We start from the raw sequence: 25,989 nt of genomic DNA, 5'->3' as shown, positions 1-25,989 counted from the left end.
ATCTGTGTTTTCTTATCATTACATTAGTGAGAAATGAAACAACTGGTCAACAGACCTGACCTTGAGTATGCCACAAAACTAGCTACGGATGGACAAAGAAAGCTCTATGAATCTAGGTCTTTATTTCCAAAGACTAAATTAAGACCTGTAACTTTGCCTTGTGGGCATATACAAATACATGCTACAAACCGATGGGCATTCAGCCTTAAACCACTGCCTCCTTCCTTTTGTGCAACTAGAATTTTTGTGTGGCTGATTAGAAATATATTTTTTTAAAAGAAACATAAACGTGTTTACACTGCCTATACAAGCAGTGTAAAACAAAAAAAATATGTATATATAAGGGGCATTATACCAATAAAAATAGTATTACTTTACCCGTACTTATTAGTTAATGTATTATCTGTTTACGCTTAGTTTAGGGCCACAGACCACACAACTTCTTGACATGAGTAGTTTAACTGCGCATCGATTTGGCGCACACTCGTGTCACGTGCCTGCTGACGCTATGCGATTGGCCAAACCCGCGCATGCGCTGCACTCGGTATTCCGTAGCTTTTTTTAGCCAGCACGCCAGAGAGTAGCGCGAAGAAGACAGGCAGTAGGGGTATTCATTCAGGGGCTTCTTGAAATTTCATCTTTCCGTCCCGTTTCCCGACAAGGTAGCTCTCCACATTACGGCGTTGTTTGTTTCGCAGTCGTCCGGCGCGGAGCAAAAGCAACCTGCGACGGGTTTTACTTTGTGGATTTTTCAGAGGTCTTATCTGTGAGTAGCAGTCGCTTGAAAACACGCTGATGGCGGTCACAATTGAGGATCTCTATCGTAGCTACGGGATCCTTGCTGATGCCAAGGACAACCTCAGTCAGGTAAATAAACATCACCTTGTACGTTTTAAACTGAACATTTTCATGTTTCCTTGCAGCAGTGTATTCTTTTACTTTCAACGTTGATAACTTTTCTGGTTTACATAACATTTGTTTGTGTGTGCTAAGCTAACTGCAGCTAGTTATAGTAATGACCGGGCTAATGTTAATAGCTTCGCCGTGGCGATCCATAAGCCAAACCAAGTTTACTACTACATTCATTATTTTCAAGATGAAGTTTTAAACTTGTCCACTCGCAAAACACTTTTTCACTTAGGCCACAAATAGGAAGCGGCGATAGTTTTATTCAAATTTCACCGCGATCTATCTCATTTAGGATGTTATCCTATACGTGGACATTTTGGTCATATACAGAAACCATGATAAAGCTCAGGTTTTAGAAATTAAAAAAAAAAGCTAAATGAAAGCGTTATTAAACATTTTGACATCTTAAAAAATATGTTGGATATATCTGGGGTGCATATGTTTATTGTGACTGAGCTAGATTTTTTTACAAAGTGATTTCATTTTAATAACTATTCATATAATAAGCTGAAAAGATTAAGTGAGGTAAACTTAAAAAAATAAGCAAACCCATTTTGCAAATAAACTGAAAACTACAGAACTGTAATCACTTTTTGTGATTTTTTTTTTTTTTTTTTTTCCCAGACCCATCATTAGATTGACTTTTGAAAATCAGTTAACCGATTTTTGTTGGTAGAACAACAAAGAAAGTGACTAGTATGCTGTGCTCCTTCAACATGTATGCCATTTTTATTTCTTTATTTCTTACCTTTTAGTTTTTCTCGAATCCCCATGTCCCCAGAGTTTAACTCGATCTATACTTAACCTTGGGGTATATTTATTGTCCCAAGTAACGACTGCCATGTCCCATCATTCTGCAGCACAAAGATGCCTACCAGGTAATAGTGGATGGTGTGAAGGGTGGCCCCAAGGAGAAGCGTCTGGCAGCACAGTTTATTCCCAAGTTCTTCAGCAGCTTTCCTGAACTTGCAGATGCAGCTATTAATGCCCAACTAGATCTCTGTGAAGATGAGGATGTTTCGGTGAGTATTAACTAACATATGTAGCCATGAATCTAAATACCTCCAACAGTAGCTACAAATTTTGATTTGCCTGTTTCCAGATTGATATTGGGGATCTTTCAGGGACTGAATGTGTTCCCTATATTCATTTTTATTTTATTTATTTATTTTTCTGTGTACTTTTCATTGACCAGATCCGACGTCAGGCCATCAAAGAGCTCCCGCGCTTTGCAACTGGTGACAACATCCCCAGAGTTGCAGATATTCTCACTCAGCTTCTTCAGACAGGTAACAATTTTTCAGATTTCACAAAGCTACTCAGACCCCACCAGTATTGTTTATCTCTGCTAATGTTTATTGACGTTTTTGTGCTTTCAGATGATACGGCTGAGTTTAACCAAGTGAATGCAGCACTTATTTCTATCTTCAAAATGGATGCCAGGGGTGAGTTTCTCTTTCCCCTGGGGGAAAACTGAAATGCAGCTAGGCCTGTTTTAATTATTAAAATGGACGTTGTTCACCTTGCCAGCTTTTTTTCTGCTTATAACCCTGGGATATTGGAGTGCAAACATTTACCTGAGAATATATTTACTTATTTACTTGTGCGTAATATCATGCTGTAACACATGTATTAAATGTTTATTCAGAAAGGACACTCCATATATATCACAACCTTTTTTTTTTCTTTTTTTTTTTGTCATTCAGGAACCCTTGGGGGACTCTTCTCTCAGATCCTGCAGGGAGAGGATATAGTGCGAGAAAGGGCCATCAAGTTTCTGTCAACTAAACTGAAGACCCTGCCAGAGGATGTCATGACAAAGGAGGTGGAGGAGTACGTCTTTGCAGAAACAAAGAAGGTTTGTAGATAGTGTAGAACTGATTAACGAGTGATCGTTGCTCTGTGTCTGAATGTAACAAGGGTAATTTACATGAGAAGACACGTGGCTGTCTAGACTAGGGGTGTGTATAGAGTGCTGATTGTTTTGGGTGTGCCTGATGATCTTGTCTTTGTTTTGTTAATTACTGACATCGACTAACCTGTGACGATGTGAATCCCTCAACCCTTGCTTAATCCATTTAAGTGCAGTTGTTTTGGGTATGACCTTAAAAAGCAGAGGTGAGTTTCTCTCACTTGCCTATTGGCTACTTTCATCGAAACTGAGCTACCCTTAGTGGTCCTTCGTAGAGAAGGGCGAATAAACACGTAAACAAGCAGCTGTGTTTTTTTGTTTTTTTTTAAAAATGTAAATCAAAGGACCAATTTTGAGTGTGCCGTATCTTCCAAAAAACACTTTAATAACGACGGCCCGCTAACATGCTCTACCAAAAATAGTGCTTTGTCGTGTATCTGATGGACGAAAGCTAAACCAGTTCCACACCACTGAAGTTGCAGCATTTTTACAAACCAATTCTGGTTCATCCGTTTCATTCAACAATCCGCTTTCGCCCTTCTCATTCTCCATCGCCGCCATGTGCGTATGAAAACAAAGGCACTGCGCATGCGCGTTTTACCCATATTCTATCGCAATATTTAATTTTCTTATCGTTGCCCAACATTATACCGGTATTAACGTGAACGGTATGATATGGCCCAGTCCTTCATTGGCATGTATAGCTGTCCAGTAGGTATTGGACCATGCATTTAGCATTGCAAAAAAATCTTTGTTGACCAAATTTAGGTTGGCTGTAGGAAAAAAAAAAATTGACAAGTTGCAACAAGTCACAAATGAACATTTTTGCATAACAAGACAAGAACACATTCTGAGCAGTTGTTTCTCTTCTCTGCAGGTGATGGAGGATGTGACAGGAGAGGAGTTTGTGCTGTTGATGCGTGTAGTGTCGGGTCTACGGGTACTGCAGACTGTAAATGGGAGGCAGCAGCTGGTGGAGCTGGTGGTGGAGCAAGCTTTCCTGGAGCAGGCCCTCAACCCAGCTGACCCTGACACTGTGGACCGCCTGCTGCAGTGCACACGCCAGGCCCTACCACTGTTCTCTGTAAGTACAACTTATGCACTTTAAAGCAGAGGTGTTAAAATCAATGGTCTATTCAGTTAAAATGTACTTTTACTTTGAGTTATGTTACTTTATATAACTAGTCATGTTTTTTTGGGGTTTTTTTTGTCTTTTGTAGAAAAATGTCCATTCCACACGTTTTGTAACCTACTTCTGTGAACACGTCCTGCCAAACCTCAGCGCCCTGACAAGTCCTGTGGCTGAGTTGGACATTCAGTTGGAAGTGAGTACCTTTAACTGTAAATGAGTGATCCTGAAGTGAGTTTAAAATGTAATACTGGTTAGTGTATCACGCTCACTCTTATGTAGTTGTATGTAGATGTTGTGAAATTAGTTTAATATTAATACAGTTGTGTATTATCAGTATTTATATCTTGTAAGAGGAAATCAACCTGCTGGGTGTCCCTTTCTCAGTGATCTCTAAAGATGACAGAGCACCTATCAAGCGCAAATTGATATCACTATGTTGAGTACAACAAACTTCCTCAACCACATTCAGATCACACCCTCTCAGACTTTTCTGGTGGAAAACCTGTAATTCTACCCCCAAATTTCTGCTGGTCAGTAGCGGTGCACACAAAGTATAGTTTTCTAGGTTGTATTTATTCAGCTCAGCCCAGCAATGACTGGTGTGAGGTCAAGATTCATAACTTTTGACATTTGGTGAGTAGTTGTAGTAGTAAACAAAGGCAGCATGACAGCCACCTGTTAGGGGTGTTAGCCAAATGCATGTTGCTAATGGGTCATTAGTCTGCACCATGTAACAATGCTTCTCATTAGCGATGCATATTACACTGAGATCTGCTAAGCTCTCTCTATCTCTGTCTCTGTGTAGGTGCTAAAGCTGTTGGCTGAGATGAGTCCGTTCTGTGGAGATATGGAAAAGCTGGAGGCCAACCTCAACATGCTGTTTACCAAGCTGCTGGTAAGAAAGACTTGTCCTGTTTTACTTGGACTGAATAAGGAATACATGGAAATGCATCAGAATCATCCAAGTCCACCAGTAGTTTCTCTCAGATTCTGAAACGTTCTTATTTTTTTTTTAATTTTTGTTTTATGTTAACATTTATGCAGGCTGGTCAGTCAGTTTTTGCTCTTTCCTTTTCCATGATTACATTGTTCCATATCCTCCTGATAATCAGCCTATTCAGTTATGTCCTCTGGACATTTGCTTTTGGTCTGTATCTTTTGACTCATTTGAGCTACCCTGCTTAGTCCTGATGTACTAAATAGAGGACATCTTGGGCTTTCCATTGATATCGCATGTGTTTGGGTGGCCTCTTTAAGCTCCAAAGAGGAAGGAAATCACCAAAAAGTGGGAAAATTCTTTTCTTTTTTTCTTTTTTTTCCCCTTTGGTTCTCAGAAGGATATGGTCTGTTTTAGTGACAATACGATCCCCAAAATGTAGTCGTCAGTACCAATATAAATAGAATTAAACCATTCTCAATACCTAGTTTAATATAAAAAAAAAAAAGGAATGCTCTTCCCATGTACTTAAATAACAATAAAATAAACTCCTTTTATTAAAAAGTTGTCTGAAAACACTGACATGCTGGCACATCATTTGTTTGAAATGTTGTTTTAACAGATGTTTCCAGTGTCTGAATGGGGAACAGTCTAATATTGTATTCATTTATTTCAAATCACCATGAAAGTTTGAGCTTCCTCAGACAAATGCTGCGTTAATCCAAATAATATTTTCATTATTTTTCATACTTTTTTTTTTTTTTGTTTATTTAGGAGTTTATGCCGCTGCCTCCAGAAGAAGTGGAGAATGGTGAGAATTCGGCAAGCGAGGAACCCAAACTACAGTTCAGCTATGTAGAGTGTCTCCTGTACAGCTTCCACCAGCTGGGCAAGAAGCTGCCAGACTTCCTTCTTGACAAAGTGGACGCTGAGCGCCTTAAAGACTTCAAGATCAGGTGAGGAATCAACTCAGTTTGTTGATAAAATCAAATGGTTTACACGAAGTGTGAATTTTTGCAAGTCTGTTGTGTTTGACGTAGATCATCAGCACACTTTTGACTAAATTAATAGAGTCACTATAAATTTAAATGTACTTTCTGTTTTACAGGTTACAGTATTTTGCCAGAGGCCTGCAAGTTTACATCAGACAGCTGCGAGTAGCACTGCAAGGAAAGACGGGAGATGCTCTAAAGACTGAAGAGGTAACATCTGTCAGCTGACATGTAATTGTTTAATATACTAGGAACTAGTTAACTAAGCAATCAATGACAGATCAGAAAAGGGTAATTTTGTTCTTTCAACAGCCCTGCTGTAAAGTATCATTGACTAAGTTGTGTTTATGTAATCAGAACAAGATCAAAGTGGTGGCCCTCAAGATCACAAACAACATCAACGTCCTCATCAAGGTAAGGCGTGAGTCTGTCTAATTTAATAAACCACACTAGGTTGCTTATATTTTGTGGTCAGTTAATAAACCAGATGAATAAAATGTAATTTGCTGATTGCTGTGTTCTGTCTTCTAATTGGTTGGGTTTGTTTTCTTTCTTCTTTTTTTTCGTTTCTCCATTGCAGGATCTCTTCCACAACCCTCCATCATACAAGAGCACAGTCACTCTGTCCTGGAAACCTGTACAGAAGGCAGAGGCTGTAGCGTAAGTCAGCTCCTCCTTCTTGTTAATGTTACTTCTAGTCAGAGATGTTAGAAATACTTGTAATGTAGCAGTGAGGCTTGATGTGTGGAATCTGAATTGGAGCTTCATATACCTTTCTTCTTGTTTTTAGGCTTAAGCGTCCATCAACTGAGGAGATGGGATCAGGAGGCAGCACAAAAAAACAGATCTCTCCTCAGTCCCGGAGGGACGCACGACAGATCTACAATCCTCCCAGTGGCAAGTACAGCGCCTCCATTGGAAACTTTAACTATGGTGAGTGTTTGGTGGCACTTTGGGGTTTTTACACTGTTGTGTCACATGTTGACATTATTTATTTTATGTCAAGACAGCTATAGTAGAGGAAACAAATAGAATTTCCTTTCTGTATCTGGAATCTGCAGTATAACTTTGGATAACTGCCCAGACTTTGGGTTAATCTTGGAACCCTTAACTTGAGTGGAATTCACATGTGGGTCATTTTGTGGACATCTTTGGCTAGTGAAGAATTACTAGTATGCAACTTACCCAGACACTCCTCCAAAACAAAACTGTGTGTAGCCCCATGATATTGATTGTACACTACCACTTGGAGAAAGTATACAGTTAAAAGATATACTGCATTTGAAGTTCATGTAGCCAAAGACTGCTCAATGACAGTGCTTAGTACTGCTCTGACTACAGTCTAATGTAAGTCAGAACATTTCCACCACCAAATATCCTGCCCTTTGTCTACAAATACCTACACTACTGTACAAATAAGTTCATAGTACATTGACAATAAATATCAGTTTACGTATCAATGTTGGGCAACAGGATCTCATTTAGGTAAAAGGATGGCTTACTGGAGAAAAACTGCACATTTTAAATGTGTTTGTGACACACAACTCCCCATCAGATCATTGCCACACTCATGTTAAGACATTTTTACAACGTGATTGAAGTCCAATATGACACTAACCTGCTTGTTTTTGACATTTTTCACTCTAGAGCAGCGTGGTGGCTTCAGAGGAGGCCGCGGAAGAGGTTTCGGAGGCAGAGGCAACAGGAGCCGAGGCCGGATCTACTGAGGCGGACACACAAACGCAGAGTACATATTGCTCATAGAACTGCATCACATCAGGATTTTTTTCCCACACCACCACGGACTATTTTTCATCTACTTAACTTTTTTTTTTTATTATTATTTTTTTAACTTGTACGGAGGATTTTTATTTGCTATGTTTTGGGAGGGGAGGGGAATTCTGCCTTCAGAACATCAGAAAACAGACTTTTCTACTTGCCACTTCAGCATTTACTTCCTGTATTCTTCTCATGTGTGGTCATAAAAAAAAATGTAAATGTGTTTTTGCCCCTCGAGTTTTAAACATTATTCTGTGTATTTTTGTGGAACAAAAGACTGCCAAGTTGTAACCGATAAATATTTTTGTCAGATTGTAGTAGAAAAAGATGATGATCCTCTTGTTTTGCAACATGTTAATGAATGCTTTTTGTTTCTGTTTTATTTAATCTTGGTTTTCTTTTTTTTATTTGAGTTTAATTTCAATTGGCTGATTGTGCTACTTTGTATGAATCAATGAAGTAGTTTCATTGGATTTTTATGATAAACTTGTATGGAAGTATGAACTATAAGGTTTTGTTGTATTTGTTGTCAGATTGCAAATTTGGTATCACATCAGGATAACACAAAACACCTCCACCCTAAATCTTCAGATTTTTATCAGAGCACTACTTGAATCAAACTTTGAAACCTTTTCCAAGCTTGTTGAATTCTCCTCCTTCCATTCTTTCTGCCCCACCACCTTTTCACTCACAAACCTGTTCATCTCATTTGGCATTTCTACCCTCCTGCCTTTCCTTTTCCCTTTTTCTGTTTGCTCTCGTAAATCTGTACCAAACCAGAGTGAAGACGGGATAAATTTAGCCCACGATTTCTGGCATCTACAAATAGAATACACATGAGTGCCTTCTCCCCTGTCTATATGACTGCATCAGTCTTCCCCTCCCCAATCGGGTAAGTGTGTGTGTGTGTGTGTGTCTCAGAGCTTTGAAGAAGAAAAGGGTAGAATTTGGCTCTCAGTAATAGAAAGGAATATAAATAGTTGCTGCCTTGTTTAAATACAGACTTTATTTAAACACCCAGGTGGTGGAGGATGTGCTTCTTTTAGGCACATTGAGACATGCATACAGGCATCGTAATAAGAAGGGGCAACTTGTGTATTTTTAGCTTTATATTTTTAGTCTCAGGATCAACTACAAACTTTGGTTTACAGTTCAACATAATAACTTATAAGCCTTTACTGGTGCTTGATATAGCCCCAGTTCATCTGCGTGTTTGTCCTTGAAGCCCAGAGTTGTGATTTGGCTTTTGCCTAAATACTTCACCTTATAATGTGGAACTGTGGTCACCATTGATATGACTGCCTTTCCTGCACAACCCGTGCTTGTGATAAGATTAAGGAATATTATTCCTTGAATATAATTGAAACTGGTGTTTTAGTACATGTTATTTTTTAACACACATTTAACCGTCTCCCTCTAGTCAGTTGTTTGGATTCACAGTTTAGTGACTGAATTTTTGAGGATAAAGGGTTTTGTACGTTGTTTTACTTGTAATTGAAGCAACACACGAGGCAAGCTGTACTGGATTACCTCAGTCCATCTCTAAAGCAAACCTAACTTGGTGCATGGCTGTCGTGATTTCTAATCTTAAATAGATTTTACCATGTATTTATGTGTTTAATCTTGCTTCTTGAAGTTGAATAGTAACTTTAAAGCAAGTCCTAAAATGTGTTCGGGAAAAAAACCGTTCAAAACTTGTTCTAATAAAGATTCAAGACACAAACACATGCACACGGAGTAAGCTCTCAGTGGGCGCTACAGGTCCTCATGTGAAAACACGTGTGCTGTGTGTGTAGGTGGATGTTTTGAAGCAGTGGGGGCGCTCAAACTCTCCATTTTTCTGAATCGTCTGTGGCAGCTTTTTACAGTGAGAAAATCAAATCGTCCGAACGGTTAAAAACAAGAAAATATAAGCCTACAGGTTAAGAGAGGAGCGCAACACAACATTCAGCTTGTCTCACTGCTTGAAATGCGATCCAAGTATAAGGTGGAGGAACATTTAAATTACACTGAAAGAATGATCCGGCATTCAAAAGTGATCATTATATAAATGTGGCATCTTTTAATATGTTCTTTCTGGTTGCTTTACTGCAGCACAGCTGCTGCAGGAACAAATAAGCGTTGTATTTTCTTACTGAGTTGTATATAGCATTTGTATTCTATTGTATATATTATTCTATTTTATTCTATTGTATATAGTATTTTATTTTATTGCATTCCAGTGTTTTCTAATTTCTGCTACATAACTTTGCACATAACTTTGCACTTTTGCTGTAACGAAACAAATTTCCCACCTGTGGGACTAATAAAGGTCATCTTATCTTATTTTAAATACAAACCAGACCTGTCCACAGGTTGTCTCTTGTCTTTGCAGAGTTTCCCCCCTAGAGGGCGACCCAGGCCAGGGTTTTCCTCCCAAACGTTGCCAGATCTATTTTTATTCCACCGAACGAGTCACTTAAACCTTCCACGGTGTCTTTTTTGTCTCTCTTTGTATTGCTGCTCGTGTTCAGGCGCATGGAGGAACACTGAGATCCGGGCAAAGAAAGTAATAATATTCCTAAATCACTCACCACCACCCTGCTACCCCCATAAGCTTCGCCCCCTTTGTCATGACTGAAGGTGAATTATTTACCACCCGGTCTGTTTGTGTCGGTCACTGCTTGCCATGTAGAGTGCTGGTGTACTCTAGAAAACTGCTAATGGTCCACGAATAACCGACATAAATGTCTGTGATATAATGGCTAGCACAATTTCGTGGTAATGTACGTTTTCTCCCTTTCTTTATTTCATTATTTTTCATTTCTTGAAAAAATATATTTACACTAAATATAGTCTGATCGTTTCTGTTTGCTCTTACTGTACCGTTTTTGTCTTTATGTAGCGTTTATGGTCTAAGTTTATGTTTATGGTAAGCCGTTGGGGAAGAGTTTGGTTGGGGACAGTAGGGGGCGCTATGAGACCAAGAAAAACCCTCCCTTCATTGATCGTGACCAGGTATTTCCCAAACCAGCCTGCCAGCCGCCAGCCAGCAAATGCCTGGCACATGCGTTTTGTGTGGCACGCACGCACACACACGCACGCACACAGACACCAATGACGGAGCTGAAAATAATCAAATGGTGGAGGAGGAGTGGGCGGCAGCAGCGGGAGAAGAAGCGAAGACGACCCTCAGAGAGAAAGAGAGAGGGAAGGAGCGACTGTACGAACCCATGTGAGAGTAGAAGTAAAGGTAAATCAACAGTCTTGAAGCTCTCGGTGGAACTCGATGGGTTTCCTCACTTCATTAACAACCTTTGAGAGGGGGTGTTGTTGGTGGGGTGATCAAGTAAGGCCTTCATACCTCAACGGAGCTGAGACCAAATCTACACCTGTCATAAATGGGTGTGTGTTGGTAAACATACTGCAGTTAAGCTTATTCCGTGTATTTTATTGTTTACTGCTATGAGCATATATGACTTTGTGTATTGTGTACATTTAATTGTTGCAGTTCTGACAAATGTACTAGGTTGTGTCGTGGCACCTTGTATCATGACTTTTAACAAGCTCCTTGTTTGTCCTCCAAGCTCCACTCATGTACACTATACAGAATTGTGATTGACTGCAGTGGAATTTTGTTTGTGATTATTTTTTCAGGAATGCATGCATGAAAAAAGAGAATTTAAAGTTTGAGTATAAACTGCAGCAGCTGCCTCTGAAGTTAAGGAACAGACATGAGGGAGAGCAGTAGACAGGAAGACTGCTTCTTGGAAGTAAAGCAGTTTATCAGGTTTTTTCCTCTATCTATTCTAATATTCAAGTGTCCTCTCTATACCCAACAGCATGAAAAGCCTCACATGAACTCTAAATTTAATTTATAGGGGTGCTGTTTAAATACAGAAGTTAGAATGGGAATAAGAGTGAAGGGGATTTTTGCGGGGGTAAGAACATTAAGACATTAAGAATGACCAACCAAAGGTATCTATGAGAAATCCCCTGAAGTAATAAACTTAAGTGCTCCCCACTTTTGGCATCAAGCATCATTAGGTTAACTCTTTAATGTAAAGAAATATCCACCACAGATGACCGTTCCTGGATTTTCACCCTTCCCTGCCCTCATGAATGTCTGTGTGCCTAACGAGAGCTGTCCAAGGTGCTGAAGCTCTCTGGGCGTAGATGGAGCCTGAAGAAGTTGTCTTCGATGCTGAAAACACAATGTGTAAGATTTACCTCAAACTGCACCTAAAAGAAGCTTTGCTTGCAGCAACTTTTTTTATTTATTCAATTATTTTTGCTCTGTGACAGCAGATTTTGACTAAATTGTCGTGGAACGGCTCGAATTTAGAGGACAAAATTATGTGTCTTTTCAAAGTGTAGAAGGTGTGAGTTTAACAACAGTGTGCTCATCCAGAATAAAAGTGTAGTTTGATTCTTTCAGCTGTCACCTGCAGACTACACTTTCATTGCTGTTGCCTTTTTTTCAATCACACATATTTTTCTTCTTAAATCTTAAATCTTTTATCTCATCGCCCTTTATTATTGGAATCGTGACAGCCCTAACTGCAGCGTCCCTGAATTAATAAGGTGTCAGTGGCAGAAAGCACGCCGGAATGTGCGTGCAAAAATAAATCACTTGTGAGAAGGGAACTTTTTCTTCCCTTTAGAAAAAAAGCCCGCACCGTCCGCCCCCTCATGTACAATGCTGGGAATAGTAACAGCACTGTGAGGCTGGGCTAAATATAGCAGCCAGTGAGTGTTAACATGTCAACTTCAGCAGGAGTGCAGAGAAGCGGCTGCTACACGTGTGACCGCTGTGGATGTACACAGTTTCGCTATAAATACTAACTCGCCGTTCTCTCCGCTGCCGTGTTTTAGACGCACGCCAAGCCCGGGGAGGGTTTACATGTGTGTGTACGCGAAGGCACGCTTTAATCCAGTAGGTCGCAAAAGACAAACGCAAATGGCCAAACAGGCAAGGATGGCTTGGCTTTTTTGGGCAATCAAGAGAACCTTTAGACCCTATAAGCACTACAACCAAGAAGCACGCATGAAACATTTGTAGACAAGGGAATGGCTTATACGCCTCACAACAGAGCCAAAGTCGTGCTTTAGGATGTAAAAGAGGGGCATATATCGATTTCTATGTTTCTCGCTTTTGGGCCCTTGGACCCCCCCCCCCCCCCCCCCCCCCCAAAAAAAAGAAAAAAAATATCAGGCCGTAAAGCGACAAGATGACGTGCATCATCTGCAGGTAGGAATTTGCTTACACTATCCTGTTAATGAAAGATGTGTTTGAAAATATGCTTTCTGAATCTGTGTGTGTAGGGGTGGTGGGGGCATGAGGGGTTTATCACGAGCTCCTTTCAGAAAAAAAAGGTAGTAAAAAAAAAAGACCCCCCCCCCCCCCAAAAAAAAACAAAAAAAACAAAAACAAAAAAAACTTATGAGTTCTTCTCAATCGAAGAGACTTGTGCAGCAAACCGTGTATTTATTTGTGATGGAAGGAGATTTAAACCCCCCCCCCCCCCCCCCCAAACCCACCACCACCCAACTACGTTACGTAATCTAGCATGTGAATGTCAAGAGACAGAGCGGCTCGAGTAGAGACAGAGACAGAGAAAAAGGAAGAGAGAGAGAGTATTGGTCTATGCGTACAGCTTCCAACCCATACCCAGGGAACACTATGTGCTCTGTAGTCCCGTGAGACTTAATATGTAAGACACCCCTCGACCCCTGACCCCATCCCCTCACACCCGCACGGTCATGCGTGTGCACATGGACACGACCTGGAGATTCCAACGGCACGGAAAGTATACCAACCAGAAATGACAGCAGCTGAACAGGTTTCTTCAGCGTTAAACTCATTTGTCTGTCCATTCACAGACTCCGCGGGAAGAAAAGAATTCTGTGAATGAGTGAGCGGGAATGGGATGAATGAATGAAATGAGTGAATGAAGAGCAGCGACAAAGAAGAAGAATAAGAACTAGAGGGCGCGCTTAGCTTCTGTCCCTTTTAATGGCTTCTCTCTCTCTCTCTCTCTCGCCCCCCTCTCCTTTTCCTCCTGCAGAGGGAAGTGCGCCTGCACGGACCATAACCAAGCATGGAAAACAAACACATACAGTACACACACGACTGATGCTAAGGATGCCTAGCGTTATGTGTGTGTGTTTGTGGTGGTGGTGTGTGTGTGTGACAGAGAGAGTGAGAGTGTGGGAGGGGGGTGTTCTATAAATAGCACTATAACTCTGCTTCCATTGACATCATTTAGGCAGGAGAGATGGAAAAATAAATAGGTGGCAGGGAAGGGAGGGGAGCAGAGGGTGCTTAATCTGGGCTTGAAATTCAAACAAAACCTGGCCAGCCATCCCTGTGTACACACTCTCAACAAAAAATGGTTCTACACAGTAAACATGGAAATGCATCTTCTGGTCTAGACTCTCCTTTGATTTTGGGCTTCATTAAGTTTTTGAACGAATCATTAGAACCAGAAACTTGAACTGCCGTCACCCAAATGTTACATGGATTGTATGCTACCAACCATCTGCTTGGACCTGGCAAAATAAATAAATAAATTGCGATATATATATATATATATATATATATATTTTTTTTTAGATCCTTATTTTTCTCTTAATTTCACTTCAAATTCATACTCCTTTATACATTATCTTCATTTTTTCTTTATGTTTAGGGCATTTTTTTTAGACAGACTTATATCAAGCCGTCTTTCTATATTTGTGATGGTTGCAGTGCCTAAAGCATTGCAACCATCTTGCTAAGAATCTTTTGCAGCCCTCTTTTTTTCCATGTGCATGCTTGCTTTCATCTCCAGGGCCCAATAGTAAACATCAGATCAAAACACCGACTGTTTCCTAGAGAGACTGCAGCCCCCAAGTTGAAATGGAAAGCCATGAGACATCAAACAAATTAAAAGGACCTGTGTGTATACAATGGATACACAGCCATATACACACATAAGATCCAAGTGGAAAAGATGAGGGGCCATCACACACCCAAAGCTGATGTTTTTGGAAGGTATTATTGTTGACATGCCCTAAAAGGGGACAAGGCGGAGGGTTGAAGCTTTATAGGCTACAGTGAGAGAGTGGTCTTTTCATTTTGCTCAAGACTAACATTTCCTCTCAAACAGCCTGAGTCGTGTGTTTATGTTATTATGGAGGAGGAAAGGACAGCACACCGTTTTTTCCATGATTGGAGTGTCTTAGTCACACCCAGGATCACTCTCTGTCTTTCTATCACTGTCGTCAGCCTTGGCACTGACCCCTGAGTGCTGCGTGACTTCCACTGGTGCTGATGACGTCTTCTGTGATACATTTCTCCCCATGTGGGTTCCTCAACATGTCCTGTGATTACACATATCTGAGCCCCACATCCTGTACCTGTGACAATACTTCTTTCCATGTTGTTTCATTTTGGATTTCTTATTGGATAATGAAAGGAAACATTTCATGCGCACAGAGGTTGAAGGTTAGGTGCAGCTACAGAACCTCCAGAGCAAAGATTCTTAACCTCCTATAAGACCCGAGCTCTTCCATTGCATACATTTGTAATTTATCTTTGATATTTGGGCATATTGGGACCCAATGAATGTAAAAACAAAGAATTACTAGATTTTTGTTTTTAAGAAAAATGAGAGCCACATATGAGGATATTCGTTTAAAATTTTGATAGAACAGTGGAAGTATAATGTCCTCGTAAGTGGATATCAGGCCCTTCCAAAATCTTGTATTTTGGTCTAGACAACCCAAAATGTCATGTCCACATATATGGACGCCAGGTCCTAGGAGGTTAAGGACACTTAAGATGACCTATGTTTTCTTGATAAACCATTAATCTGCCATTTCTTTTTGGTAGTAACTTAAGCTGCTTAATGACACATTCACAAATTTAGGTGAAGATATAAAATCTTTCTTCCCTGTTGAAGATTACATACCTCACCTTCCTCCTCCCAAATAGCACTTACACCCTTTTTTTTTTTTTTTTTTTTAAGAATATTTGGCACACGATTTCTCACAGGATAAACCTAAGAATTGTAGTGTTAAATTGTTACAGTGTTTGAATTATGTGCTTCTCAGTTCAAGATGATGAATCATAAGGTCTAATTCAGTTGTGATAGTGAAGTATTTTAGCCATGGTCTCTTGGTTTGCCTCTTTTTCTACCTCTTGTCATCACATTCTCTCTCGTTCGTTTTTTCCTTCTCTTTCATGCTGACTTACTGAAGGCTGCGTGAATGGCAGAACAACCTTTCAGAGGAGACATGAGTCTAAAAATTCTTAAACATCATCTGTTTGCATTTGTGTGCTTTATAGCCACGCATGTGTCATTGACGCAAAAGTTGGCAATTACTTTTGATATCCTTAATGTTGTATAATGACAACAAAGATAGCAGCTTGTTGTCAAAACTTACTGGAATTTCTACTGATGCTTAATGGAAATGTTGTTTTTGCCCTCTGTGCTGGTTAAAATGTCCCACTGAAAACAGGACAGTACCCTTTAGAGATCCAGCATCTTAAAGGACCTGTTAAGTGCTGACAGTAACAACTGTCCTGTGGTTGCAGGCATACATTAAGAATTTAAGCCAAAGTTAAAACAGTGAAAACAATCAGTCCTATTTTAAAAGGAGTTGCCTAATTACATTGCTAAGTGTCCCAACAGGCTGTAAAATTATTGTTAGTGAGACCTGTTTGTCTCTCTCTCTCTATCTGTCTTTCTGCATGGTGTTCCGTCCTTGGACCTCGAGAGCTGCAGGTTAAATGGGGAAAAGGTTGTCAACATAGTCAGCTTGAGGCTGGAGGATATATTTAGACTGGAAAGACCAGAGGAAGGCAGGGAGAGACAGACAGGCAACAAGGAGGGAGAAATTCATTTTTGACCCACTTTCTGAAGCTGTTACTACCTGTATATCTTCTGAATCATTTGTATTTGAATCAGTGTTCTGCTTATTTGTGCTGTAATTTATCCATGCCTATTTGTGTATTTGCGGCAACAGTGGCTAATAAGGGTATATGAAATTCAGTTTGAATTAGAGTTCGTTTTTTGTGTCTCTCCCTCCCCACTGTTTAGCACTCAGACATGAGGTGCCGGGTCTAGCGCTCAGCCCCAGTCATGGTGGTGAATGGGGGTAAAAATCTTCGAATAAAACATGCTGGCACATCTCATCCACACCTACCCACCAACCCCCCACCCCAAACGCCCCAACCCCAAACACTCATAAGCCCCACCCCTCTCTTCTTGCCAGCTGAATTAATCTGATACTATTTTTGAAAGACAGTGTTTCTAAGGGATACCTAATGACGCAATGACGTCAATGCAGGTCAATAGCACACTGCTGGAGAAGAGGACCAGGGAGGAGGAGAGAGAGAGAGAGAGAGAGAGAGGCACAGAGAAATGGAGAGGGGGAGAGAGAAAGGAGTGGAAGAGAGGTGCTTTCAGATCTCGTTGTCGAAACACCCAAGACAGTTCCCAGTGTTTTTACACTGACTGTTTTTCTCCTCCTGAATCATTTATTCATTTTTTATATACTTATTTTTTTTTGAAATTCCAATAACTGCACGAGCTTTCAGTCGGGCTTACCCTGCACCATTCATGCTTTCCGTCCCTGTCTGGAAGTAATTCACACACGCAGACCAACGCACGCCTACGCATAGACAGTAAGAAAAAAAAAAGAGTATTTGGCGTGAGGTGAATCGTGTGGCGCGCCTCCCCGAATGCGTGAAGTCCCCCTGATTTGGCGGGCTATTTCTATAATCAGGCGCACATTTGTAACTCTGTGCTCTTCCCCTCCTGTCCGGCTACCACCGCCACCTTTACATTTCCAAACCCCTCACCCCTCCCCGAGACCATCCATCCAAACCCACCGTTCTTTTGAGCAGGGTCCTTGAATCTTGAATGCAAACACCAAATATTTTACCCTCCGACAACAACAGGGAGAGGACGCGCAACGGACTGACTTTCTCCATCCTGGCGAAGGAGGAGAGACTGTAGGCTGCCCTGTCCCCCTTTCTGCTCAAATCATGTATTCAAACAGAGTTTATAAAGACAGAAAGCAAGAAATATTGCAGGTAAGTTTTTTCTGTTATTTGTTGCGCGAAACCCAATTCGTGGGCAGCTAGTTAGGGAAGTTTGCAGCCTGACCGTGCTTGGATATTTTGGGACTTAGTCACCCCCATCATAACCGGTTGATCTGAAGACAAAGGTAACAGCATTCTCACGAGACGTTCTGTAGTGGCAGGGAACGCCATCCAAAGTGAGGTTCGCCTTCACTGGGACTCAAAAAAAAAGACCGCAATGTTATGCAGATCATTTAAGAGGACGTATTCATTGTTGCCTATCCGTTTACATGCTGCTTGTAGTCGTGAATGTTTGCCTGCTAAAGCTTAACCTCACCACTTGTCTTTATTCCCTGCAAAGGGGATACTCAGCGCGACTTTTTTTAATGGTCATTGCAGGGGATGCCGTTTGGTGTCTGCGCACTGATAACTTTGGGAACGTTCAGAATAGGGTATTAAAAATAGCAGTGAGACGTTTTTTTTTGTTTGTTTGTTTTTTTGGTTGTGTCTGTGTGTGCATACTGGCAGCAGATGGGATTTTGCAAACACTCAAAGAGAGCGGGCTGCGGTAATGCGTAGGAGTATTCACGTGTTGGGGATCCTCTGCTTCAGGCTGCCTGATCTACTGAGATGCCTAGTAACTACTAAGAGATAGACAGAGAGGGAAACTTTGGGAAAAAACACTTTTTCCCCCAAGGCTGTGTTTACATAATCTGTATATATTTATGGATTTTTCTTTTACGGCCTCAACAACGGCGTTCTCCCCCGTCGTGACAAAGAAGTAGAACTGCATGGTAGATGCTCATTCGTGAGTATTAGTTATAAACTTATAGGTTATGCGTCCTTAGTCCTCCACTTGTAAACAACTTTCTGCAGCGGACTTGCGTCAGCCCACACGTGTCGCCAGCTGCCTCGGAGGTACATGCTGTCTTGTTTTCTTTCATGGCCGCGATATAACCGCATTTGTTAGTCCCGTGAGTCTCAAAATGCTACTTGCATTCGCCGGAGCAACATAAGGTGGCGTCGTTATAAAACTCAAGTCTGGGAGGGAAGTTAGAAGATTCAGCAGAACAGGCAGGTTGAGCTGCCCTCACATGGCTCAAACAGCGACTGAGCTGTTCAGCACCACGGAGAGCTCCCTGTTCGTTTACGCACTCACATCCTAAGGTAAATTAGAAACTGTGGTCCAAAATGTTTAATGACGTGAAAATAAACGCATAAGGCTGTTTTATTTTCTATAGTTTGTTATTACTTCTTTGATGCTGTGAAAACGAATATTTTAAAGTTGTGCCAATGCGGAGAGGTTGTTACAGGTTGATGATAAGTTTACCTCGTACAAAAAGCGGTAATCGGAAACTGAATCAGTAAGTATTTTGTGTAACATTTGGCTTCAAGTCAGCACCACTTCACCTACGTTCATTTGTGTACACATTTTGAATATCCTTGACAAAAACTTGCCACAGTTACTCTGTGGTTTCAGACTGTCATAGATCACAGTTCTCTGGATGCCACACCATCGGTGCCAGGACTTTTATTTCTTCTGGTTGCCGTAGATAGTTCTTTATATCCTTGACTTTATGGTTGAACTCGTTGGCATGCGGGGGGGGAGGAAATGACTCAACGAAAACTGCTTAGAAGCAGCTAATCGCCTCGAGTGGCTAAAGCCGCTGCACAGTACTGTTCTTTTGCCTTAAAGGTCGTTTAAAAGTGAATCTTTTGTACTTTGTGCAGGTGTGGCCGGTAAAATTGAGAAATCCATTTGACAGACTTGGTGTACAAAGATCTTTGTGTGGTTTTTGCAGAAGGCACGCCTCCTGCCTGTGTCGGAGTAGTTGTGATAGTGAAAGGAACAGAAGGATGAGCAGTACCTTCTCGTTGTGATGTGAACTCGGACAAAAAGTGTGTTGTGTCTTGGTTTTCGCTGGAGTCAGGAGTGCCGGGTTTTTTTTTTAATGTTTTTTTTTTTTTTTTTTTTTGGAAGGGTGGAGGTGGTGGGGGTAGACAAAGTTTGGGTTAAAATTAAAGGAGGTTCTCTGGTTGGGTTTGTCGACACCACGCGGTGATCACCGTGCACTGCGCTGGCAAACCTTGGCTTCATCTCCCACTGACACTGCTTATTCCTTGATTGAATGATTGTAGACCACTGTATGTGCTCATACGTGCTTGCATGTAGTGTAGCCAATGTTTGTTTTGTGTGAGCTAAATCAGATATTTACTTGCTGTGTCATGTTTTATACTCATACATTTGTGATAAGAGCCAAAGAGACTACAAAATACGCAAAGAATAAAACTCCTTTTTTCATTTTTTGATTACTCGGGGTGCATTTTTGTCATCTCGGTATTCAGGATATCCTAAATCCCTTCTCTGAGCGTGTCCCTATACATGCATTCGCCAGCAGTCACGGACATACAGTTGGCCTACAGGCAGGGATAAAAATAGCACAAACCGATGCGACGGGCGCAGCCCTTTTCTCTTTCAGAGCCGACTTTTCTAGGTAGCTGCCACTCAGTTGGTACTCACTGCCTTCATTTCTAAAACCCTAGCACCATCCACCATAGGCCAGCCCGCCCCATCGGATAAAGTCTCGTGAATGTCCACGCGGCATGAGTGCAGATGGACGGCCTGGTGCGCGTAAAGAGGGTCTTACAGTAAAGATGTTATAGATACAGAAGAGGGCTGGGAGAGAGATTGAGCATACTGTGGAGGGAGGTTTGTTTGTACACCTTTGCACCGACAAGTGTGCGCTCCCGGGGGTTTGTTCCGTGGGCGAGCGGGGTCTGGTGCGTGGGCACGACCGGTGGAAAACAGGAGATTAAGGTTGTGTTTTCCTCTCCTTTGCTGTAGAGATACGGGTGTTTTGCCCGCCAAATGCACTGGATGCTGGGATATAAATTCTCCAAGACCAAAACAGCACCGACACTTGGTGTGTGGGGAGGGGGGGGGGGGAGACATGGGTGGGAGGAGGGTGGCTGGAAAGCCAGATGCTTAGAGGAGGGTATTCACCAAGAGATAACCTACTCTAAAGCTGCAGTTTCCACGAGTCCATACCATATTACCCACCAGTATATCCTCGTGTTTTATCACTCATATTTTTTCCTTCCACATGGCAAATTTTCGAAGAGAGCTGATGACAGAAAGGCAGCCTTTAATCAGACTCTCCGGGCTGTAAAGTGAGAGAATCTGAACGTGACGTCAATGCCTAGTAACTGACGCAGCCCTTAGAAAAAAGAAAAGAAAAAAAAGGCTTTTTATTTATTATTTTTCGTCTTCTCGTCAGCAAAGCTTAATTATTAAATATAAGAGTGCTATGTCGTATGTCGACTAAAAGAAAAAATAAAATCCTTCAGGGACCGCCGGGCAGTCCGTGCTGATCAGCATTTGGACCTATTTAGCGTTCATGAGTTTCAGCTGCTGAAGTGACACTGGGACGAGAAGATTCTGAAGAGGGCGACAAGACATCAAATATTGTCGATGGTAATGGCAGCGTCGACGAGTTCCAGATTTCAGTTGTTAGGTGCTGAAAGTGGCGTGTTTTAAGGAAGAGACGGACGTGGTGGTGCTGTTGAAGGCACGCTGGGTTGAGAGGGGGGGGGGGAAGGAAAAAAAAATCACTGCAATGATGCAACGGAGGGGACTCGGGGATCTTTGCAGAGTTGGAGAAGCAAAATTAATTTCCATTACATGCTCTTCACGTAAAGATCCCAAGCAGTGCCTTTTTTGTGGGTGTTTTTTTTTTCTTCTCCTTCCTTGTACTGTGACCTAAAAATAGCATCATAGTTTTGATCGTGCGCCAGAAATAGACAGACGGGTATCACTTGTATAAAAAGGAGGCGATCCTGAGCAAACTTGGACGTGCCACTGTAAGCCTACATAACAACAAATGGAGGACTTAATCTGTTGCATTTCTACCAGACTCTTGTTGCGGCTTCTTCTTTTTTCCCCTCCCTTTACTAAAATCTCAATTCTTGTCTTTCTCTTTCTGCAGTGTCGAACAAGGACGTGACTGCAAACTGGTGAGTGAGACGTTTGCACACACACTTATTTAATTCCGTGTACTTTTTGTTGTGTGGTAATTGCTTGTGCATGCTGCCGAGTGTCTGTGCGGTTTCTATTCCTCCAATTTTGCCTTACACTTTGGCTCATGCACAAAAAATAAAAAATAAAACTTACAAAAAAACAACCCCTTAACTTACGGTCCTACGCATGGATTTTGCTGGCATGCTTTACTAGCCATGTTTGATTGTAGAGCCGAAGCAACCCTTCCTGCAGAGTAGGAATCACCCCTTTTAGTAAATAAGCTAGTGCAAAAACTCCCTTTGTCTATTGGCGCTGTTGAGTCTCTATCACATATTTATTTTATTCCCTCCCATCTCTATGCTTAACCGCGAAAGCGAGGGGAACCCTTCTCTGATGAGCGCTTAAGGACGCCTTTCCCCCCGTCTTCTCCCCCCCCCCCCTTTTTTTTTTTTTAAAAGAGGAATCTTACTGACAGAAAAGCGACGCTGGAAGAGGAAGAGGAGGGAGTGATGTGAAGGAGCTGTTGCTGCAGCAGAGACCAGGCACACCGCATGGGGAAACCCGGGAGCTGTCCAGCAGCAATGGTGCTGAAACCACACCAAGTGGCAGTAGTGGGCTGTTGCTGGTGTGCTTCACTGTATGTGCGTTTGTATGGATGCGTGTGTGTGTTAAGGGGGCTTGTTGGTGTTGATCCCGGCAGCCAGAAGCTTTGTTTACTCCTGTTTGGAAACCAGGAGCTCGTATACTGAGCGAATCATCTGTCCTGGAAAGAGTATTGAAGCACCCCACCTTATCTAAGTTGCCCAAATCTACTAATGAGGGACACTCGCCGCCACCCCCCCCCCCCCCCCCCAAAAGAAAGATGTTTCTAATACAGTTCCTCCCGCCTGTATAGTTTGAACTGGCTCGACGGATGCCATGGGCAGAGAGAAGGAGAGAAAGAGGTACAGCCGGACTGACTTGGATCAGCTCTTCTCCTGCTGGCGTCAGCCTCGTGATTTCCTGGCGTGCCAGTCAAAATCATAAAGGATATATTCTCGCATCTCGCATCCCTACCAATCCAGCGGTTTGAACTGAAAGAGTTTGCAGTGCTCTTAAGAGCAGTTGCGAAATAGCTGAGGGTTTTCTGTGGGTTTTTTTTTCTTTCTTTCTTTTTGAGAGCTCTTCCCACGATAACTTTTCATCCCGGCGAGGGCTTCTATCAGAGCCATCTACTCCACGACAAATTGTGAAGGAATCAGCCCGTTTTGTTTAAGGTAGCTGTGTTAAATTAGCGAACGGAAAGATCACAACAAGGCTACAGGCGTCTGCACAGCTCTGCAGCCCGACTGGGGACTCGACGAGCGCGCTCACCCCGAGTCTGTGCACGACTTTGGCCAATTTCCTCAGTACATTTGCATTCTGGCTAAAGAGCTACAGTGGATTAAAACGAGCAAACAAACAAAAAAAATAACAAAACAGATAAAAATCAACCAGCCACCGGTATTTGTCATACAAAAATCCCGTTCACCTGCGATACACTGCTCCACCTCTCCAAACCCCCCAAAAAGAAATTCTCATCAATTCTGTCGTTCTTCTTCGGGCAAAACCCGCAAATACGCACTCGAGGGACCATATTTTGCTCAATAATTCAACGCCAAGAGTGTAATTTCGGTGAAAAAAACACGGATTCCCGAGTCGTGACTGCTAAAGTGAGTAATGTGCGCGTTGGCTGCGTCAAGAGAGGCAGTCACTGTGCAGTGCAGACGGTGGGGGAGAATCGTGACTGACTGGGTTGCAAATGAAAAGACCACCCAATAAAAAAATATCTACACCGGGAGGAGGGGAGGGTGGGGGTAGGGGTGGGGTAGAGGGCGCATGGCGAGAGGGAAGAGGATAGGAGTCTGGGGTTGGATTTGCACTAACCATTGCCCCCCCCGACATTCCAAATACCTCCTTTCTCCATAAGCGTGTGATTAGTGTGTGCTTGCTGGGATGCTGGGAGCCAAGTTGAATGCAGACCAGTGTCATCAGTGATAGTGGGGCGGTGAAAATATGAGGGGGGTATACAGTAACTTCCAGGTGCATGGAGTTGAGGGGGTTATGTAGAAAGGGGGGTGGGAAGGGGGTGCACTGAAAGCTGCAACTTAGAAAAAACAAATTAAACATGGAACTTTTCCAGAGAAAAGAGGTAAGTTGTTCTTTTCATTTTATTTGTCCTTCCTCTAAAACGAAGATCATTAAAGATTCTTTCAACTTTTTGTATGTGTGAGGACGAGTGGTTTACGGTCGTGATTAACTCTTTGACTCCTGACGCCATGCTCAGCAACGTGTTGTTGTTTTTGTTAAGTTAAACATTTGTTGCTGTGTGAGCTGTGAACTACTGCAGTGAATCGCATGCCATATGGTTAATGTCATGTTCGCTTCCCACCTGTAAATGACTGAAGGATCGTAGGGACTGAATTTGTTACACGGAGACCCCCGTGTCGGTTTTTGCAGTGGTACCCTCCGGTGAACTCTGTAGGTGACCATGAGTCGCCTCAGATGCTACTTGCTAAGATGTGACGCGATGTAGAGGGCTGTACAAAGCTTGTTCGCACTTGTCCAAAGTCCGGTTGCTATTATTGTTAGCTTTGTTTTTGTACCATATTTTCGTTTGTGTGCATTCCCTCATTATTTTGTATACAGCTTGTAGCTGGCGCGTAAGGAAAGTCCAGGATGCCTTTACTTCTGATGAGGTGAAAATAGCTAATTTCTGTTGTCACGTGTCATGTTTATTATTATCGTCAGCGTTTGATACGTTTGTTATTTATCACACTATAAAACGCGTGGAGCGACGGTTGTTTTCGCAGTCTCGTTAGAGGCTCTGCAAACGCAAAAAGGCTGAAAAATAGAAACTGCTAACACTGACATAGTCGCATCAGAGTCGTAGATCCTAATATAAATGCATATATCCAAAGTATAAACTCTGCCATAGACCACAATTTGGTTAGCCATCTTTTTTTTTCCTTTCTTTTTTTTTTTTTTTTTTTTTCAAAAAGGGGGGTCCCTATATGAGCGAGAAGCCGATTGGCTGATGACGAGGTTTAGTTTGCTCCAATAAGATCCCTCCCTGCTCTCTATTTATTGCCAGCAGTTTACAGCCTTGCTCCCTCCTCACCAAGCGCTCTGGAGCGGCTGCAGAGCGCCAGCGCTTCACTATAGGGAGACACACCACGGACCAGGGAATATAATACAGAGCACACTGACAACAAAACGCATCGATGCACAGCTCCCGTGGATCACACGGGCTTTGCACATCCGAGCGTTTGGATAAAAAATAATTATAGCAAATAGGAGAAAATATGAAAGAAACAGAGTAAGAGGGGAAGGGGAGAGGAGAAAGGATTGGTTGAGAGACGAGAAGGGAGATAGAGGAGGATTTAAATTGGAGGAGTGGGGAATCAGAGCGAAAGGACCTTGGACAGCTCTCAGTTGCAGCAACCGCCTTGGCATCCGGAGACCCCCCTCTTTCCACTGTCTTTCTTTCTTCCATCCTTTCTCTTCCTAATGTGTGTGTGTGTGTGTGTGTGTGTGTGTGTGTGTGTGTGTGTGTGTGTGTGTGTGTGTGCGTGCATGTTGGAAGGATACACTCGCCTCGGGTTTCCGAAGGCTGGAGATATAATCAACCGAGTCGGGATGGGAGATAAATTCACGGAAGCAGAGAGCAGAGGTGTCACGGAGTCTCCGTAGGACGGCAGCAGCAGTAGCAGCAGCAGATAATGTCCTTCACGAATCTTTTTGCGGTCTGGGCTTGCTGTTCATAACTATTAATCTGGGAAGCCCTTACCCCAAAAAGCATTTGCGGAGGGCGCAATCGCCGCGCCGAGACACCGACATCAGAAGACAGCACTCTGGAATTTTACAATCTTTCCTTTTAAGGGACTTCTTTTATTTTTTCTACTCAGATTTTCCTTTTGGTTCATATTTGTCTTTATTTACTCTTATCGTTTTTATCATTGCCACGGCTGTGGGGTTTTTGTTATGTTTGTTTTTTCAGCCCTAAGTGTGTCCTTTTTTCGTAGTCAACAGTTTTCTTCTTTGTTAGAAATTGTGTCGAAGCTCTGCAGCCACGTCGCACCCAAGTTTTCTTCAAACTCTTGCGTGCCTTTGTGCTCATAAAACAAAATAAATAATACAGTTTTGGTAACAAACATTTCGGCGGACCCCAAACTTCGAGCAGTGTAACATCAAGTCATTATTTCAGCCAAACACACCCAAACCCAACCCCGTCGACCACG

At 42.2% G+C, this 25,989-nt stretch overlaps 1 protein-coding gene and 1 long non-coding RNA gene across 18 annotated transcripts in view; both read left to right on the top strand.

Annotated features, from left to right (window-relative positions):
- Positions 1–534: 534 nt before the first annotated feature.
- api5 (apoptosis inhibitor 5) lies at positions 535–8,165 on the top strand. Its single transcript, XM_085462523.1, has 14 exons — positions 535–867; positions 1,770–1,931; positions 2,105–2,198; positions 2,289–2,354; positions 2,616–2,767; positions 3,699–3,905; positions 4,042–4,146; positions 4,759–4,848; positions 5,665–5,846; positions 5,999–6,092; positions 6,240–6,296; positions 6,463–6,542; positions 6,673–6,815; positions 7,530–8,165. The coding sequence occupies exons 1-14, from the start codon at positions 796–798 to the stop codon at positions 7,607–7,609; spliced, it is 1,584 nt and encodes a 527-aa protein (XP_085318649.1). The 5' UTR covers positions 535–795; the 3' UTR covers positions 7,610–8,165.
- A 9,046-nt stretch (positions 8,166–17,211) lies between these two features.
- LOC146705011 (uncharacterized) overlaps positions 17,212–25,989 on the top strand; it is a 58,058-nt gene continuing 49,280 nt past the window's right edge. The window contains exons 1-3 of one of the 17 annotated variants that reach the window (XR_014921258.1): positions 17,212–17,724; positions 21,699–21,726; positions 22,189–22,314. This is a non-coding gene — a long non-coding RNA (uncharacterized LOC146705011). Of the gene's footprint in view, positions 17,725–18,292; positions 18,880–20,882; positions 21,188–21,441; positions 21,574–21,698; positions 21,727–22,188; positions 22,372–22,587; positions 22,987–23,822; positions 23,901–25,989 lie in introns of those variants that run through there. The other 16 variants (XR_014921261.1, XR_014921260.1, XR_014921262.1 and 13 more) reach the window with 16 other exon arrangements.

This window comes from Copadichromis virginalis, linkage group LG7 (genome assembly GCF_057382275.1).
Source record: "Copadichromis virginalis isolate Kocher_CV1m ecotype Utaka linkage group LG7, C_Virginalis_male_GT1.1, whole genome shotgun sequence".
Classification (NCBI taxonomy): Eukaryota; Metazoa; Chordata; class Actinopteri; order Cichliformes; family Cichlidae; genus Copadichromis; species Copadichromis virginalis.
Note: the sequence above shows the minus strand (reverse complement) of the source record. Positions and strands in the feature narration are given on the sequence as shown.

What these genes read in the sequence shown, in the direction of transcription:
- api5 (XM_085462523.1), top strand. Translation starts at nt 796, where the DNA reads ATGGCGGTCACAATTGAGGATCTCTATCGTAGCTACGGGATCCTTGCT. An exon ending in CTTCAAAATGGATGCCAGGG is followed by an intron (nt 2,355 to 2,615) that starts GTGAGTTTCTCT and finishes TTTGTCATTCAG; the next exon opens with GAACCCTTGGGGGACTCTTC. An exon ending in ACATCAACGTCCTCATCAAG is followed by an intron (nt 6,297 to 6,462) that starts GTAAGGCGTGAG and finishes TCTCCATTGCAG; the next exon opens with GATCTCTTCCACAACCCTCC.